This window comes from Emys orbicularis, chromosome 3 (genome assembly GCF_028017835.1).
Source record: "Emys orbicularis isolate rEmyOrb1 chromosome 3, rEmyOrb1.hap1, whole genome shotgun sequence".
Classification (NCBI taxonomy): Eukaryota; Metazoa; Chordata; order Testudines; family Emydidae; genus Emys; species Emys orbicularis.
In genome coordinates this window covers 114,257,007-114,275,095 of record NC_088685.1, presented here as the reverse complement: position 1 = coordinate 114,275,095, position 18,089 = coordinate 114,257,007, and the positions used below count along the sequence as shown (strand labels likewise).

At 41.2% G+C, this 18,089-nt stretch overlaps 1 protein-coding gene across 4 annotated transcripts in view; it reads right to left on the bottom strand.

Annotated features, from left to right (window-relative positions):
• Nucleotides 1–18,089, bottom strand: part of STXBP5 (syntaxin binding protein 5) — a 179,381-nt gene that overhangs the window by 29,239 nt on the left and 132,053 nt on the right. For 2 of the 4 annotated variants that reach the window (XM_065400763.1, XM_065400764.1), the window contains exon 19: nucleotides 11,499–11,564. In XM_065400763.1, coding sequence (XP_065256835.1) covers nucleotides 11,499–11,564 — 66 coding nt within the window. Of the gene's footprint in view, nucleotides 1–1,155; nucleotides 1,204–1,302; nucleotides 1,369–11,498; nucleotides 11,565–18,089 lie in introns of all 4 variants that reach the window. The other 2 variants (XM_065400761.1, XM_065400762.1) reach the window with 2 other exon arrangements.

The following is an 18,089-nucleotide window of genomic DNA, read 5'->3' as shown; positions in this document are numbered from 1 at the left end:
CTTTTGTCTCCACAGTACTATGTGGACATTACTTTATGAAAGAGGTCCAGAAAAGATCGTAAACGTGATAGCTAGGTACTAAAATCCTAGGGTGGAAGTTGGACATGTCATTCTGTATGGTCACTTTCAAACTTACTTTCACTCATTGTCTCAACAATTTCTTTATCTTTGGTAGATAATTATTACTACGCTATTAGTTATTCTTTCTATAAAGTATACTTATATTCTAAAGACATTATAGGTATACCAAACAATGTTGTTATATATAACAACACAGATTAAATCTTTTGAATAAAATATCTCCAAAGGAATATAACTAAATCTTATTGCTTATTGCTTATTTGTTTTATCTGCTATGCAGATAAAACAAATAAAAACCTTAAGGTACTAATGCTGAAATAAGAATAAATTAGAAAAATGAAGAGACCTTTTCCCAGAATATATCAAATACCCATTTGCCATATTTCCTTAGTGACCATGTGTTAGGTTATCAATCCATCATATTTCCATTCTGACCATAAAAGGGTTCAATTCATAGCTTGCATACAACATAATTCAAACCATTTTTGTCAATTAATATGCAACTTTTATTTAAAAGAATTTATAGACCGGTGACTTGTCATATTATGTCCGGATAGCATATACCGCTCTGGGTTATAGTATTGATAATGAGGATAGGTATATATAGCTATCGTTCAATTTTATGTTGAAGGAAAATGCTCTCCTACCACTATCTTGAAAACTTATAGGGGAAACTAGGCCTTATGGATATGGGTGTAACATTTAGAAGGAAATAAATCAGCAACAGTTTCTAAAGTATACTGCACCACGACAAATGTAATAATATTATGTTGCAACATGCATAGACTGAACCCTTCTAATATTTCAGAATAAAGTAGAACCTCTTCTCCCAAATAAATAGGAAGGTGCACATCATATAAATTAAAGTATTAAAACACCGTTTCTCCTTGATTTTGTTAATCATTGTGCCCAATATATTTAGCACAGAAGCAGCCCAAAGGATTACCATTTAGCACAGGGAAAGATAGATTAACTAAATAATGCAATGCAATTTGAAATTTTTTGCTGTCGGGTTAGTGTTGCATAGAGTAAGGCACTAGATTAGGAAGAAAGCAGAATTTTTCTAGCTCCTACCTATATCATTGGCTACCATCTTGGAAAATTTTCTGCCTTTGGTCTTCACTGTAAATAATATTTTAACAAAAAATGTCAAAAACTATAAATGTACTAAAAGAAAGAATGAACAAAATAAATAATGCTGTTAAAATAAAAATACTGTACCCTTTTCTATAAAATTATTCATTTTTTGATCATCATCATCATCAGAATTGTTTGGAGAACCAGAACCTATATGAGCGAAAACAGAATGAAACAGACATGCAAAATGGACATTCACAAAACAAGATACATGTACAACACTGATTTGACAGAAAGATTATGCAATATATTTAAAAAGACATGAGACATAACATACTGTCACACTGACTTCACAGCTAAGATACATCAAAGTACTGATCAAAGATCAAAAGATGAGTGAAGCTTTCTGTTATGTGATGGCACTAACAGGGCTGGCTCTGGCTTTTTTGCCGCCCCAGGCAAAAAAGCCTCCCGCCGCCCCCCCCCCCCCCGGAGTGTGGCAGGGGAGGGCGCCGAGCCCGGCCGCGGGCCTGCTCTCCCCAACCGGCCAGAGCGCCAGGGGGAGGGTGGCGAGCCCGCCGCGGCTCCGCTGGCGGCCGGAGCGCCGGGGGGAGGGCGGCGAGCCCAGTCGCGGCCCTGCTCTCGGGCCGGAGCGCCGCGCTGCGCCACCCCCCTCCAGGTGCCGCCCCAAGCACATGCTTGGTGGGCTGGTGCCTGGAGCCGGCCCTGGGCACTAAAATGCCAAATTCTTCGCAATAAAGGAGCGTACACAAAAATAAGCAGATAGTCTGAAGCAAAATTACTTATTAGTGCAAGACACCACAACAGAGTGCATCTGGGTTGTTTTGGTTAGAGACGTTTCTTTTATTTAATATAAGGACACCTAGTATGTTGGTCTGTAAATAAGAAGAGGACAAATAATTTATCCGAATTTTGATCTATAGAGCAAATGCAATATGGAGCACCGTTTGGGCTCTAAAAGTAAGAAATCTGTTTAGAGCAGCAATTTTATTCTGCAAACAACTCCTATCCCAACACCACAATAGAGTACTTAATTCTGCAAGCAGTGGTTCTAAAGACCACTAATGGTGAATGGGCTACGATTTGTGAACCACTGTTTTAGAGAGATTTAACTTGGCGGCTTTTTTAATCTTATTAAAATGCCAAACACAACAGGTTTTTATACCTCTAAAAAAAAAAATCACCAATAAAAAGGACAGAAAGTGTTACAAGGGTATTATTTTCTTACTATTTTAGGTATCTGAGCATGGCACTTTGTATATGCTATGCAACTTTATCCAGAGCACTGTATGAGGGGAACAAAGTTTAAAGCTTTTCTAATCTCTTTGTTTTGGTTTTCATTTTATTTCTGCTGTAATTTAGTTTTTTGTCTCCCAAAGCTAGAGGATGCTCTGCCAACTAGCAAGGGCATGGAGCCTTTTCTATAGCTGTCAATCTGTGTAACTTACTCAGTGGAGGAAGTTAGAGTGTAACTGAAATTGCAGCTCTGTTCATTTGGAAGATTGAAATTGTCACACCATTCATGCTGTAGCTTCAGTTGCCCTAAGATGTCTCAGACTGTCAGTCCCAAACAGGGGTGGCTCTAGGCACCAGCAAAGCAAGCAGGTGCTTGGGGCAGCCCATTTGCAGGGGTGGCAGCCGGCAGGGAGCCAGCATGGGAGCTGAGAACCAACAGGGGCCCTGGGAGCTGTAGTTCCTTGGTTAGCTCCCTGCCTATAGAGCCAGCCCTGGAGCAGGGAAAGAACTACATTTCCCAGCATTCCCTTGGCTGCTATCAACAGGAAAGGGAGGGGGAGGGAGTGAGGTAGCTGAGCCATGCTGCAGCTTGCTGTGAATGAAGAGCTCACTGCTAGAATGGAGTTGCACTGTGAATGGGGAACAAGTATGCCCAAGGAGTAGAAGGCTTTGCCCCAGATATCCCCTTCAGAAGACATCCCCATCCTGGATTAGGGATACTGGTGTGACCTCACCTTGCAACCCCCAAAGAAAGAATTGGGTGGACTAAATGGACAGTGCCCCTCTCTATCTGAAGCCTAGCAAGGGAGGTACATGGATCCCACTAGAATTTAAAATGAAAAGTAAGGGAGGGGAGACTCTGGACCTGGGCAGCTTTAGATACAGTACCAGGCACATAGGAGGATTTCCACTTCTGAGCCATGGAAGCAGAAATTGACTTTTCCTTTCCAGATATAACTAATATTCAGAAAGGGAGTCTAGCACCTGCCTTCCAGATTTGAACACCTCAAAATTCAGGAGTGCTCAAGCTCAATTTGGGCAGCTTTTACTTCATTTCTCCCAAGTCAAATATACTGATCCACTGTAACTTGTTGTAGAAAAAGTAGGATAAAATTGAGCAAGAAATGCTTCCCAGTGGTTATTGGGACTGGAATTGCTATTTTCAACAGCCATTGCCATTTTTTTTTTTTTTAGTTTTATTGGTTTAAAAGGAAGACAGTGATATTGCATTGGCAAATTCCCCATAGAAAGAAAGAGTGGAACAAAAGAATAATAAAGGCACCTCAACTTTTCCTCATTTATGGAGAACATATGCATCCAGATATCCTCTAATCACACAAGCTGAAAATTGTTCCACTTTACTGCAGTTCTGTAACCATATGGGAACCAATCCTGTCTGTGTTCTGTGCACATCTAAAATTCCTGCTGAATGACCCGCCCTGGGAGCGAGTTACCAGTGACCCAGGGCTGGGGTGGAAGGAGGGTGCAGTTGGCGGGGGGAGAGCCCAGGGCTGGGGCGGCAGGGGGTGCGGGTGAAGGGGGGAGAGCCCAGGGCTGGGGCGACAGGGTGTGTGGGGGTGGAGGGGGGCTCTGGTGGGGGGGAAGGGGGGAGCCTAGAGCTGGGGCGGCAGGGGTGTGTGTGTGGGGGGGGAGAGCCCAGAGCTGGAGCGGCAGAGGGCTGCGGGGGGTAGACCAGGGCTGGGGTGGGGGGCAGCCAAACATTTTTTTGCTTGGGGTGGCAAAAAACCTAGAGCCGGCCCTGGGTCCCAAACACTGATCTTCCAGACTGTTGTACAACCAGTCTCCTAATCAAGTTCTAGTTGAGCATTATTTTATAAGAGTAAGTTCCAAAACCATATTCACTGAATTTTTTAAAAATGCAAAGCTTAATGAAGTTAATTACAAAATTATATTTGGATATTGCAGTCTTAGCCCATAGCTAGTCTCTCCCTAACTAGACAAATTCCAACCACCGAAATCTGCCTTCTCCTATTCTCTGCAGCTTTAGTCCACCAGTGTCTGATCCTCTGATTTCTCCTGGCGCTCCTAAGTTCTAACAATATCCACTCCCCACCTTCCCAGCATCTCATGGCTCCTCCCCAGTCTTGTCGCCCTCTCTAAGGCCTTGTCTACACTACTGTGGTAAGTAGACCTAAGTTAGGCTACTCCAGCTAGGTGAATAATGTAGCTGCAGTTGATGTAGCTTAGGTCGACTTACTGCGGTCTCTACACCACGCTGAGTTGACGGGAGACGCTCTCCCATCGACTTAACTTAATCTTCTTGTTCCAGTGGGGTACCGGAGAGCGCTCTGTGGTTGATTTAGGGGTCTTCACTAGACTCGCTAAATTGACCCCTTCTAAATCGATCACAGTAGCGTCGATCCCCGGTAAGTGTAAACATGGCCTTGGAGTCCCTCTGTGAAGCCAACAACTTCTTATCTCCAGCCCCATAGATCCCATTTCTCCATTTTCTATTACTCCAAATTAATTTTTAAGTTATCTTGAGAAGCCCACTTCTGAATGTTAATGTAATTCAAGACAAAACGTACCCAGGATTTTTGTTTTGTTGTGTTACTCACCCAGTAGAGTGTGTTAAATTTCTGCACTATGCATGCATACTCTTTGGTTCTTCTATGGCAGAATACAAGTTAAATTTATTTAAATACTGTACCTGATCTCAAATTCAGATTGAAAAATTTGATGGGGGATGGGAGAGGGAAGAGATTATATTAAATGAATTTACTGAAATTTTTGAATTTCAAATTTAAGTACAGTGTTGAATCCAGTGTTTTTCCCCCCTCAAAGTCTTTGAAGACTGGTGATAATCTGGAAACACTGATCAAAAAACCTACCCTATTTCTTTTCTTCTTTATCACCTTCCCAGTCTTCTTCCTTTCTTTGTTTTTCAAGTTTTCCTTCCTAAGGAAAGTTAGTTTAAGCTTCTCTATATTCCTTCCACCTGCGATGTCTAAATAAAGATTTTTCTGGGGACCATGATACCTGACTTTCACAAAAGATGCTAATCCTTGCAGGACGAATATTTTTGGGTGTCTCCTTTCTTATTTCTCCACATTTTCTTTCCTCCCCATATGTTCCCCATGCTTGTTTCTCTTTGCTTGCCCTATCCTCATCCTCTTTCCCCTCTTCTGGTTGTCAGTCTATTCTTGTGAACCACACTCATTTACTCCTAAAATTGCTATCTTTTGAAAAAACAAAAAACAAAACAACCCATACATACCAAATAATTACACTGCTCTACAGCCAAAATGCTTCTGAAATAAATGTAGTCAAACTTTACTAATTCTGGGTCACTGAGAACGAAAATGACGCTTAAAATTGTTGATTGGCTCTATGCTATTGGGTCAGTCTATACGACCCTTGACTTGGGAATGGCGGAGGATAAGTGAGTTATAAAGGGAAGGGATCTCAATTTAAACCAGAAATGACTAAAATACATATTTGACTGGATCTATGTATAAATCTATGACTGGGTTTGGACAGTACTTGCTTTTTAGGCAAAACAATGAATGATGCAATCTGAAGCTGGTATTGCGTCATACATGATATGAATTGCATCATGTTATTCCTAGAAGTCATGGATGATGCAATCCTAACGAAGCTTACATCACTCTGCTGAACAAATTGCCCTATATCAGCTCTAGAAATCATACAGTGTCGTGCTCTCTTATTTGTCAGTGTTTGATTTTGCAAAGGGACACATTTCTGTTTAGCCAAAGTGAGCAGAGATGCCTCGTACTTGTGTGAACAGTGCAGATAACTTCTGCTATGTTTGTGGTGAAGTGACTTTTGCATCACAAAAGCGCAGTATACCCACTATGGTTAAGAAAGCCTATCACCTTTATTTTGGCTGCAAAATTGGAGATCAGGACAAGAGGTGGGCCCCACACATATGCTGCAACACTTGTGCAACAAATCTTCGCCAGTGGTTGAACAGGAAAAGGAAATCTATGCCTTTTGCAGTGCCAATGATTTGGAGAGAGCCAACAGATCATACCAGCAATTGTTACTTCTGCATGGTGCCTCCAGTTGGGAAAGGTGTGTCAAAGAAGAAAAAGTGGACTGTGCATTATCCAAACATTCCATCAGCTATACGCCCAGTACCCCACGGAGAAGGACTGCCGGTTCCTGATGCACCAGAATCATTCTCACTTGAGTCAGACGAGGAAGAGGAAAAGGATGAAACTTCTGGTCCTGAACCATCAATGTCACAGGACCCACATTTTCTCCCATCCTCCTCCTCTGAACCACACCTCATAACACAAGGTGAACTGAATGACCTTGTCAGGGATTTGGAACTACCCAAGAGTAAGGCAGAGCTGTTGGGCTCCAGACTACAGCAGTGGAATCTCCTGGCAGGTGATGTTAGGGTTTCCATGTTCCGTGACCGTCAAAAGGATCTTGTCCCATTCTTCTTCATGGAAGGTGATCTTGTAGCCTGCAACAACATCGATGGTGTGATGGCAGCCCTCAACATCGTTCACGATCCAGATGAGTGGAGACTGTTCATTTATTCCTCGAAGACGAGTCTTAAAGCTGTTTTACTGCATAATGGCAATGTTTTGCTATCAATTCCAGTTGGTCATGCAGTCCATATGAAGGAAACCTATGACAACATGAAACAACTTTTGAGGTGCATAAACTATGAGCAACATCAGTGGCAGCTTTGTGGCGATTTGAAGATTGTTGCTCTCTTGCTTGGTCTGCAGACTGGATACACAAAGTACTGCTGTTTTCTCTGCGAATGGGATAGTTGTGCAAGAGATTCCCACTACATCAAGAAAGATTGGCCACTTTGACAGTCATTGGAGACTGGGAGGAAAAGTGTTCAGCATCCACCACTTGTTGAATCAAGGAAGATTTTGTTACCACCCTTACACATCAAGCTGGGTCTGATGAAGAACTTTGTCAAGGCCATTGACAAAACACAAGCAGCTTTCAAGTACCTCCGTGGAAAATTTCCAAGGTTAAGTGAAGCTAAGATAAAGGAAGGTGTCTTTGTTGGTCCTCAGATTCATGAACTTCTTCGAGATGATGCATTAGACCATGCACTGCGTGGCAAGGAAAAGACGGCATGGAAAGCCTTCCAGTTAGTGGCAATAAATTTTCTCGGAAACAACAAGGCAGACAACTACAGGTTGTTGGTGGAAAACCTCCTCAAGGCATACAAAAGCCTTGGTTGCAACATGTCACTAAAGATACATTTTTGGCACTCTCATCTAGATTTTTTTCCACCGAACTGCGGAGCAGTGAGCGACGAGCACGGCGAGCGATTTAACCAGGACATTGCAACAATGGAGAAACGCTATCAGGGCAAATGGAGCCCATCAATGCTTGCAGACTATTGCTGGACAGTGACAAGAGATGCTCCATTTAATGAATACAAGAGACAAGCGAAGAAGCGCCAAGTAGACACTGAATAGGACTAAACTATGTACATAATAGTTTTTTGCCTTTTGTTTCATAATAAATTTTATTTATATAACCCTTTTGCTGATTTTTAAAGTGTTACATAAACAGGACAGGTGAAATATTATCATGTAAAGCAACCATAAACACATGAAAAGACCTAGGTTTACAATTTATGATTAAAACTCTACTATCTACACAATATACATAGACATAAAATGTAAAAACTTAAATATCTTAGAAACAGTAGCCAATCAGCTGTTTTAATTGTCATATTTGAATTCAGCACATCAAAATACATAATAAATAGCACATTTTATCTCTGAAGCAGACGACTTCTCAAAAATTGTAGACCAGTGTTATATATCAGTCAATATTTTAAAGTTCATTTATATTAATCCTTTTATATGAATTATCTCCTTAGTTCTATTAACTGAATTTTTTTTTTAATTCAAAACTTGCCTTAAATTTAAATGTCCAGGTTAGCTCATTTTACTTACTCTACCTGTCAAATTCAAGTAGTTCAGTTAGAACTATCACCAGCATCACCTAAAATGTGGGAGGAAGTGCTCCACTGCAACAACAGCAGGATACAGTAGGTGGATCATAGATTTTTCGCATTTACTGGGCTTGGTGGTGGGTGAGTGTTTTCTTCTTTTGTTACACAAATAGGAAGCACATCTTTGAATCCAAATGAGGGAAATACTTCTCTACACCACAGGATAGGGTAGCCCAAAATTAGGTTTAACACTTCAACAAATTCTATATTTAGGTAAGTATTTATATCATAGCAACACACTTCTTTAGTAGACATTTGTTTTTAAATGTAAAGTAGAATTAATCTACTAATCATGTCTTGGCAAAATTCCAATTCCATTCTCAATTTGCCCTTCTGAAAAGGAAAATCTTAACTGGTGTCAGAATGACAGTCTGATGATGTACATTGAAACTCTGAATACAGTTTGAATATGTGTCAAAACAAAATTGCCAACTCAAACTGTAAATTCAGAAATTAAGTTTAATACTTTATAAAAAGTTTTCCTGATAAAGCTTAAAAAAAAAGGGGGATATTTTGTTTTGTCATACATTCATATGGGTGATAAAGATGACATGCCTCTTGTCTAAGTGTGAGGGAGCAATGAGGATGTGTTTTCAGTTAATGGCATTCAACTTTTGAACTTGCATACTCCATTAGTCCAATGGGGGGCCGTCTACACTTACTGCACTGCAGCAGAGCTCCTGTAGTGCTTAGTGAAGATGTTACTTATGTCGACAGGAGAACTTCTCCCATTGGCGTAGGTACTCCACTTCCCCAAGAGGTGGTAGCTATGTTGACGGGAGAAGCCCTCTCATTGACATAGCGTTGTCTACACTGGGTATAACTGTGTCGCTCAAGGGCATGATTTTCTACACCCCGGAGCAACTTAGCTATACCAATGTAAGTTTGTAGTGTAGACCAGAGCAGAATATGAATTTGTTGACATTTTGGGATCTCTAAAAGGCATATCCTTTTTACCCAAGCTTTCAATAAGGGCTTTAGGCTATAGAGGGTAGGATCAAAGACTTTGGTATTTAGTATTCTTTATAGGCTGTAGTGGTGAGGATCATACATAATGGCATTAGTTTATTCATGAGATGAATTCATTTTAATATACATGTTCCCACCCGGTCCTTTTAGGCCCTTTTAAAATATCCAGATAAAATAAATCTGCAATTTTAAATCCTAATCTACCTCATCAGACTAGAGTTTCTGAGGGAGAATGAGTAAAATGATAGATCCCATTGAGAGTCTGATCAAAGTGATGGGAAAGTGAAACAGTGATAGATATTTCCAGACACTTTTGAAAATTCACGTTAATACTATATATATTCACTATCAGTGCATTCTTAAGTATTTGGAAGAGCAGGGCCCTAACAGCTTAAACTTTTGAGCTATTACAGCGGGGTGGGCAAACTTTTTGGCCCGAGGGCCATATCGGGGTTGCGCAACAGTATGGAGGGCCGGGTAGGGAAGGCTGTGCCTCTCCACACGGCCTGGCCCCTGCCCCCTATCCGCCCACTCCCACGTCCTGCCCCGACTGCCCCCCTCAGAACCCCCAACCCATCCAACCCCCCCTGCTCCTTGTTCCCTGACTGCCCCCTCCCGGGACCCCTGCCCCCTATCCAACCCCCCTGCTCCCTGTCCCCTGACTGCCCCGACCACTATCCACACCCCCACCCCCTATCCAACCCCCCTGCTCCCTGTCCCGACTGCCCTGACAGCCCCCCCGGGACTCCCACCCCCTATCCAACCGTCCTCTGCTCCTTGTCCTCTGACCACCCCCTCCCGGGACTCCCCGCCCCTAACTGCCCCCCGGGATCCCACCCCCTTATCTAGCCCCCGCTGCTCCCTGTCCCCTGACTGCCCTCCTGACCCCTATCCACATCCCCGCCCCCTGACTGGCCCCCCGGGACTCCCATTCCCAACCCTCCCCATTTTTAGACCCCCCCCAAACCTCCACCCCCTCCTCCCTTACCCAACCCCCCTTACCAGCAGCAGGCGCTCGCAGCCGCGACACCTGGCCAGAGCCAGCTGCGCTCCCCACACTGCCCAGCAGGAGCGGCGGGCCAGAGCGTGGCCCACACAGAGGCGTGGCTGCAGGGGAGGGGCCGGGAGCTCAGGGGCCAGGCAGGACGGTCCCACGGGCCGTAGTTTGCCCACGTCTGTATTAGAGTGAATCACCGCAGTTCTCCTTTAAAAATGCCAGCCCCAGTGTAATGGAAAAGCCAACTTATTTGGAGTGGAGAGCTCCTATTTTGGAAGTCTGCTAGCTTCCAGAAAGTTCTGAGAGCCTGACAAAAATTTTCAGCTACCACCCTAATGAGAAAATGGCAGTAAACTCACACTATAGAATTCAATCAAAAATAGCTTTCCCCAAAAAAGACACAGGATTTTTTCCCTTTATCACTGAGATATATTTTACCATATAAAACCATATTAAAAACAGAAAAACCTTATAAGTACCAGGTGGAACTTGTGATCTGCACAGAAATGGAAACTACTTAAACTATTATTGTAGTCACAAGTTGCAAGTGTGTTATATTACCGGTATCTCAGGAGCTCCACACCGCAATCTCTGGCCAAGATCCCTTTTCCTCCCTGGCTGTGCAATATGTGTGTGTATGTATATATATATATATATATATACACACACACACATATACACACACACACACACACACACACACCCCAGTGGTTTGACAACATTAATAGGAAAAGCACTCAAAATATACTGTAGCATGAGAACGTCACTTTCCTCACAGCCTCATAGATAGCATGCATTTCCAATCTAAGAATATCTTTGCCTGTGTGCTGTCTCCCTGAAGCATAAATATTTGAAACTTACACATGCCACTTGACTCATCCTTACCAGACACTACGTTTATATTTCCAAGTCAGATAAGTTGTCCTTGATTTAAACCAGAATTCTGCAATGGTTAGTGAAGTCTTAAATGGCAAAATGAATACAATGTGATGGAAAGAAAAATGCTACCATAGACAGTTTCTATATAAATTACTTAGCAAACATTCCTGGCACGATTTAGAACAATGCATGTCACATTCTGTGTGATTATAATGTTAAAGTATTTGACAAAAACTGTAGTTTTGTAGTTACCCGAAGTGGGTGACTTGCAGCGATCCTCTGGCACTGTAGTCCCTTCATTAATATCACAAAGACCTGCTGAAAAATACAAAGAACAATTTAAAATAAAAAATAAAATTGCTGTTTACAATCTTTCCTGAACTAGAACTTCAGTGAATTTTTAGCCTCTATATTACACTAAGCAAGTGGCTGACCTCAATTACAGCACTAAAATAGTCTGTTTGACAAAAGAATTTCAGTATTACCCAGAAATATTGAAACTTTTCACTTGATTTTTTTTTTAATCAATTCATCAATATTTAATCAGAAAAGTAATATTTGGCAAACATTTAAGAAAAAACGTATAGCCTTATATAATCAGAGAAAATTGTTTATTTTATTAGAGGTAGATATGTGCATTAAACATGTATACTGTCCAAAACAAAAGAGTAAAGTATGACCTAAAATTTTATTTATGTGAAATAAGAAAACTAATTTATGTTTGTGATAAAATCATATAGGAGGATTTCAATATTAAGGAATTCTATAAAATACTTTAAGATTAACATGTGACCACTATTGTGTATTTTTAAATAATTTCTACTTTCCTTTTTTTGGGTAAAGTTATACTATCTTTCTGCAGCCACACTTAGGTGATCCTGTACCATCAGTTTTTCAACAGAACTCACTGATTTCATTTAAGAAATGGACTGATGATATAAGGTGGTTATGGTTTATTTTTGGGGAGTGAAATGATTTTTCCCCTGTTGAGGACTTTCATATAACACTCAATATGACACCATCATCATACAAATCACAAGACTGTAGTTACAAGATTCTTTCACTGAAAGAAATAACTTTGCACACTTAAGGAATGCAGAATTAGATGCAAAGAAGGAAGTCAAACCATAAGGATCACAGATATTGCATATTGTGAACTGGAGATACAAATGGAGTTTTTGATCCCCCGTTTTCTTTATGACTTGACAAAGGATGTGTTGAAATTTAAAGTTACCAGTTAGACCTTTTAATTTTTTTTAAATTAAAAGCTTTCATTAATGTTTTAAGAATATTAACTTGTTCTCAGACTTACTTAAAAATAGTTTACTCTTTAGATCTGTTATGATGTACCATGCTAATCTAAATACGAGTACTAATTGCACAAATGAAACACAATTGAATCATTTGTTAAGGGGGAAAGTATCTGCCTGTGCAGAACAAGATTTTCAGCACAGTGCAATCTTAGTTCTTAGTATCTGAACCTTCTGAGGAAAACCCCCCCACAAATGTGTTGAGACTGTTGAGGAGATTGGGTGGGTTACACACGCCAAGTCAGAACAGACGGAATCAAATTGTACCCACTTGCACCTGTGCAACTCTACTGACTTCAGTGTGTTTGCATTGTTGATAGAGGGCAAAAGTAGGTGCAAGAAGCATTTTTTCTATTTCAAAACTCTGGGGTACTAGTTGTTATCTTCTGGAGTCTGGGCTAACAAATGAATATTTTCTGAATGCCAAAACCAAAGACTTATCCTGTGAGGGAAAGAAGAGTTACTTAGCCTTACTGTAACTATGGTTCTTCAAGATGTTGTCATCAATGTGGATCCCACTCAAGGTGTGCAATCGGAATCTCTTGAACTGCATTTTCCGTTGGGCCACACCTGCGCTATGCATGTTCTCATAGAAATCATAGAATCATAGAACTGGAAGGGACCTTGAGAGGTTATCTAGTCCAGTCCCCTACACTCAAGGCAGGACTAAGTATTATCTAGACCAGTGGTTCCCAAACTTGTTCCGCTGCTTGTGCAGGGAAAGCCCCTGGTGGGCCGGGCCGGTTTGTTTACCTGCCACGTCTGCAGGTTTGGCCAATCGCGGCTCCCATTGGCCTGGAGCACCGAACTGTGGCCACTGGGAGCCGTGATTGGCCGAACCTGCAGACGTGGCAGGTAAACAAACCGGCCCGGCCCACCAGGGGCTTTTCCTGCACAAGCAGCAGAACAAGTTTGGGAACCACTGATCTAGACCATCCTCGACAGGTGTTTGTCCAACCTGCTCTTAAAAATCCCCAATGATGGAGATTCCATCACCTCCCTAGGCAATTTATTCCAGTGCTTAGGGAAAATTTCCTAACAGTCAGAGTGGTTAACGTCCAATCTAAACTGCCCTTGCTGCAATTTAAGCCTGTTGCTTCTTGTCCTATCCTCAGAGGTTAAGAAGAACAATTTTTCTCCCTCCTCCTCGTAACAACCTTTTATGTACTTGAAAACTGTTATGTCCCCTCTCAGCCTTCTCTTCTCCAGACTAAACAAACCCAATTTTTTAAATCTTCCCTCACAGGTCATGTTTTCTACACCTTTAATTATTTTTGTTGCTCTTTGGACTTTCTCCAATTTGTCCACATCTTTCCTGAAATGTGGCGCCCAGAACTGGATGCAATACTCCAGTTGAGGCCTAATCAGCACGGAGTAGAGCGGAAGAATTACTTCTCGTGTCTTGCTTACAACACTCCTGCTAATATATCCCAGAATGATGTTTGCTTTTTTTGCAACAGCGTTACACTGTTGACTCATATTTAGCTTGTGATCCACTACGACGCCCAGATCCCTTTCCGCAGTACTCCTTCCTAGGCAGTCATTTCCCATTTTGTATGTGTGCAACTGATTGTTCCTTCGTAAGTGGAGTACTTTACATTTGTCCTTATTGAATTTCATCCTATTTACGTCAGACCATTTCTCCAGTTTGTCCATATCATTTTGAATTTTAATCTTATCCTCCAAAGCACTTGCAACCCCTCCCAGCTTGGTATCATCCACAAACTTTATAAGTGTACTCTCTATGCCATTATCTAAATCATTGATGAAGATATTGAACAGAACCGATCCCTGCGGGACCTCACTCGTTATGCCCTTCCAGCATGACTGTGAACCACTGATGATTACTCTCTGAGAACGATTTTCCAACCAGTTATGCACCCACCTTATAGTAACTCCATCTAGGTTGTATTTTCCTAGTTTGTTTCTGAGAAGATCATGTGAGACAGTATCAAAAGCCTTACTAAAGTCAAGATATACCACATCTACCACTCCCCCCCCCATCCACAAGGCTTGTTACCCTGTCAAATCCATGATGACTGTTATTTATCTCTTTATTATCTTCTAGGTGTTTGCAAATTGATTGCTTAATTATTTGCTCTGTTATCTTTCCGGGTACAGAAGTTAAGCTGACTGGTCTGTAATTCCCCGGGTTGTTCTTATTTTCCTTTTTATAGATGGGCACTATAGAAGCCCATAGAAGCACTATGCACTTCTACCCCACTACAGTGATGTTAACACTGCCTTTTCAAACTTGGCATTTGATCTTGCAGCTAGGTCAAGAGTATAGGTCTTAACAAAAGTCACAGGATTACTCTAGGTAGCTTGCAGCTTGTCTACTAACAGAGTGACCTTTGATATTTGGAGGGAAAGGTTTATCAGCCATTTCGTAGCAGAATGATATGCACTGTGTGGTCCATTTTGATATTCTCTGGCAGAGGAAAGCTTGACCCTTCAAAGCACCAAAGATGGCAATAAAGAGATGAGAAGCCGGGCTGAAGAACTCTGTAATATAACATGACCCTTTAAATGTCCAAATTGTGTAGTTTTTTCCCTCCAGAAGTAGAATGAGGTTTAGGGGAGAAAACAGGTAAACTGATGGACTGGTTCAAATGAAATTCCAAAACTGCTTAAGGGATAAATTTAGGATGAAGTCTCAATACCACCTTATGGCTGTACAATGTTGGGTAAAGGGATATCAATGATAAGAGCCTGGAGTTCACTGAGCCTGCAGCCGACGTGATAGCGACTAAGAGTATCATCTTGAGAGTGACGTCGTGTAAGAAGCATTCTGAAAGTGACTTGAAAAGGGGGCTCCATGAGGTTTGCAAGGACAATATTAAGATTTCAAGTAGGAGGGTTCTTGAACACATGAGTAAGTATGCAGTAACCCTTTCGGGAATCTGGTTACTGTGGGTTGTGAGAAAACTGAACATAACTGAACAAGTGGATGGCATACAGAGACTACTGGTAAGGTGGGGCTTTATGGAACTGAATGAAAAGCCAGGTTTGTAGGGATTCAGCCCCAAAAGGAAGCACTGGGAGGGGCTGAGCACAGGTCACATGCAGGTTTATGGGACTGCAACTGGGGAAGGCACGTCCCTGCATTTCCTTCCTGGCTGCCATCTTGCAAACCTGCCTGTAGAGCTGGGGCCTTTTTTCTCAAAAAATGTTGTCAATAAATGGAATGCTGTTGCCAATACCTACATACCATTTACATTAAAGTCAATGGTACAGTATTGGTTCCTGGCAAAATATTGTTATTAACTGGATGTTGTCAATATCCAGGTAGCTATTAAGTGGACTCCACTGTAATATGTTGCAAATGTGCTGTTTGTTAAGGGTTGAAGCGCGGAATTCTGTAGTACAGGCAGCAATGCTATGCAAGCTAATCTGATCACTTGCAGCTCTGGCACGTTTTGTGAAGGGACACATCTTTTTCAGACTCTATTTCATGTATCTGGAGGGGATTCAGATGGGCACCCCAACCTGTTCCAGACACATCCATAGTCAGTGCACTTGTGGGAGGCAGGGTAGAAAAGCCCCCTCCAAATGTTTCTGGGATTAACCACCAGGTCAGTGCTGATAGGACCACTGACAGTAATGCTGATAATTCTGAGTAGTATGGTGGGACCACAGCTCATGCTCACCTGATGTTTTGTAGGAGAATGGATGGATTTTAGTCAGGCTTATAATGGATGTGGATGAAATCTGGCAAGCAGTGTCACATAAATGCAGGCTGACATATGCTAGGCCATATGACATAAGGCCTTTTGACTTTTCACCAACTTTTTAAAATATTCCAAAAAAAGTTCATCTGGTTAATTCATTAACTGATGCATTTTACATAGTACATCAATGTTCTTTCTACAAAAAACGCATACATATAAAGAAACACCACAGACATAAGGCTGCTCGGGAGGTAAGGCAGCTATAGCTCCTGCCTTTCATAGCTAGTTTTGTTCCTTCCTTTGGTCGGAACATAACGGAAGAGGTTGATGAAAATGCAAGGGATTTCTCCCCTCTATCAGCAGTTCTCATCCCTACCAACCCTGGAAGAAATAGATTGACGTACAATAGCAGTATGTTTTGCTGTCACAAGTGCATTCTGACTGAACCTAGTTTGCTTAAAGGAGATAAAAGGACAGAAATCCTCTTGGCTACATACTCAAAGTACACACATCTATGATGTGATGCCATGATTTTAAAATAAGTTTTGAAATTGGTGCTCCCAATGCAGAGAATAGCAAGGTATTTTCAGTTTCTCTTCACGCAGCAATAGCATCAGTGAATTTACATTAATGGTTATCTAAGGGAGATGGGTAAGAGGACGACTACTAAGAAGAACATAAGTCTGTTATGAGGTTATCAGCACGCTATTGCTGCTGAAGATGTGCTATGCATAAAAATGCATTGCAAGTACTAAATTTTTAGATTTTTTAAAAACATCAAATTTCCACATCAAAAACCACTTTCCAAATAAATAAATAAATTGGAGAAGATATACTCCCTTTCAAAGCTCAAACAAGACCATGTTAATAGTTTGCATTTTGCAAAAACACTAAACCAGGTTATACCTGAGTCAGGGATGCTGCAAATAAAAAAGATTCTGATAAATTCACGCAGCTCTACCTTATAAGATATTTTACTTCTTTGATAGTTCTATTTAAACCAATTATGAAACACTATTGCTGTGTAATTTTTTGCAAGTAATGAGACACTAAGTTAAATATAACAATCTCTGTACTGATGAATCTGATGAAGTGGGTTATAGCCCACGAAAGCTTATGCCCAAATAAATGTGTTAGTCTCTAAGGTGCCACAAGGATTCCTCGTTGTTTTAATCTCTATACTGGTATGCATTGTGTTTCTGTCTTAGAGATGACCACAAGCCATAAAAAAAAAACAAAAATATGTTAATGGTGTGTTTGGAGGAAACCCTTTCCATTCTTTAAAATATTCTTGTATAAAATCTGCAGTAGTAGAGATTAAACATTTGGCTTCAATTAATTATCCATACTAAGGCATGTGGATTTATTTATCAGAGATAATGGTAGAGGATACAAAGGATTAGGTAATTGCATGGTTGCTGGAACAGTTTCCTTTCTTCCGGCAAAAAAATACATGCCAAAAGCTGGAAGCTAAAGATTAATTTAGCAAGCAAACAAGTTTTTAAAAAGTTAAATTAAAGTACACCTCTTTCTTCTCATAAGACAACAAAGTCTTCTATGTGATCAGTTATTCTCCTCTCCCTCATTTAAAAAATAAAATAAAAAACAAGAATGAGATTCTGTGTTATGCCTTTTTGAAGTGCAGCACAGAATAAGCTGCCCTGGGGAAGGGTTTTTTGCTTGCTTTGCACCCTCTTGATTATGGAGTATTCTAGAGGCTGGAGCAGGTCTAACATTTTATTCAGTTCTGTGGGTCTGTCTAAGTCATGGCAGCCTCCTGGGCTATGTGCTATAGCGCTGCCTTGAATCTCTGCAGTGCTATGTGCTACGGCCCTGACTAGATGTACTGTGAGCTCCAGCCA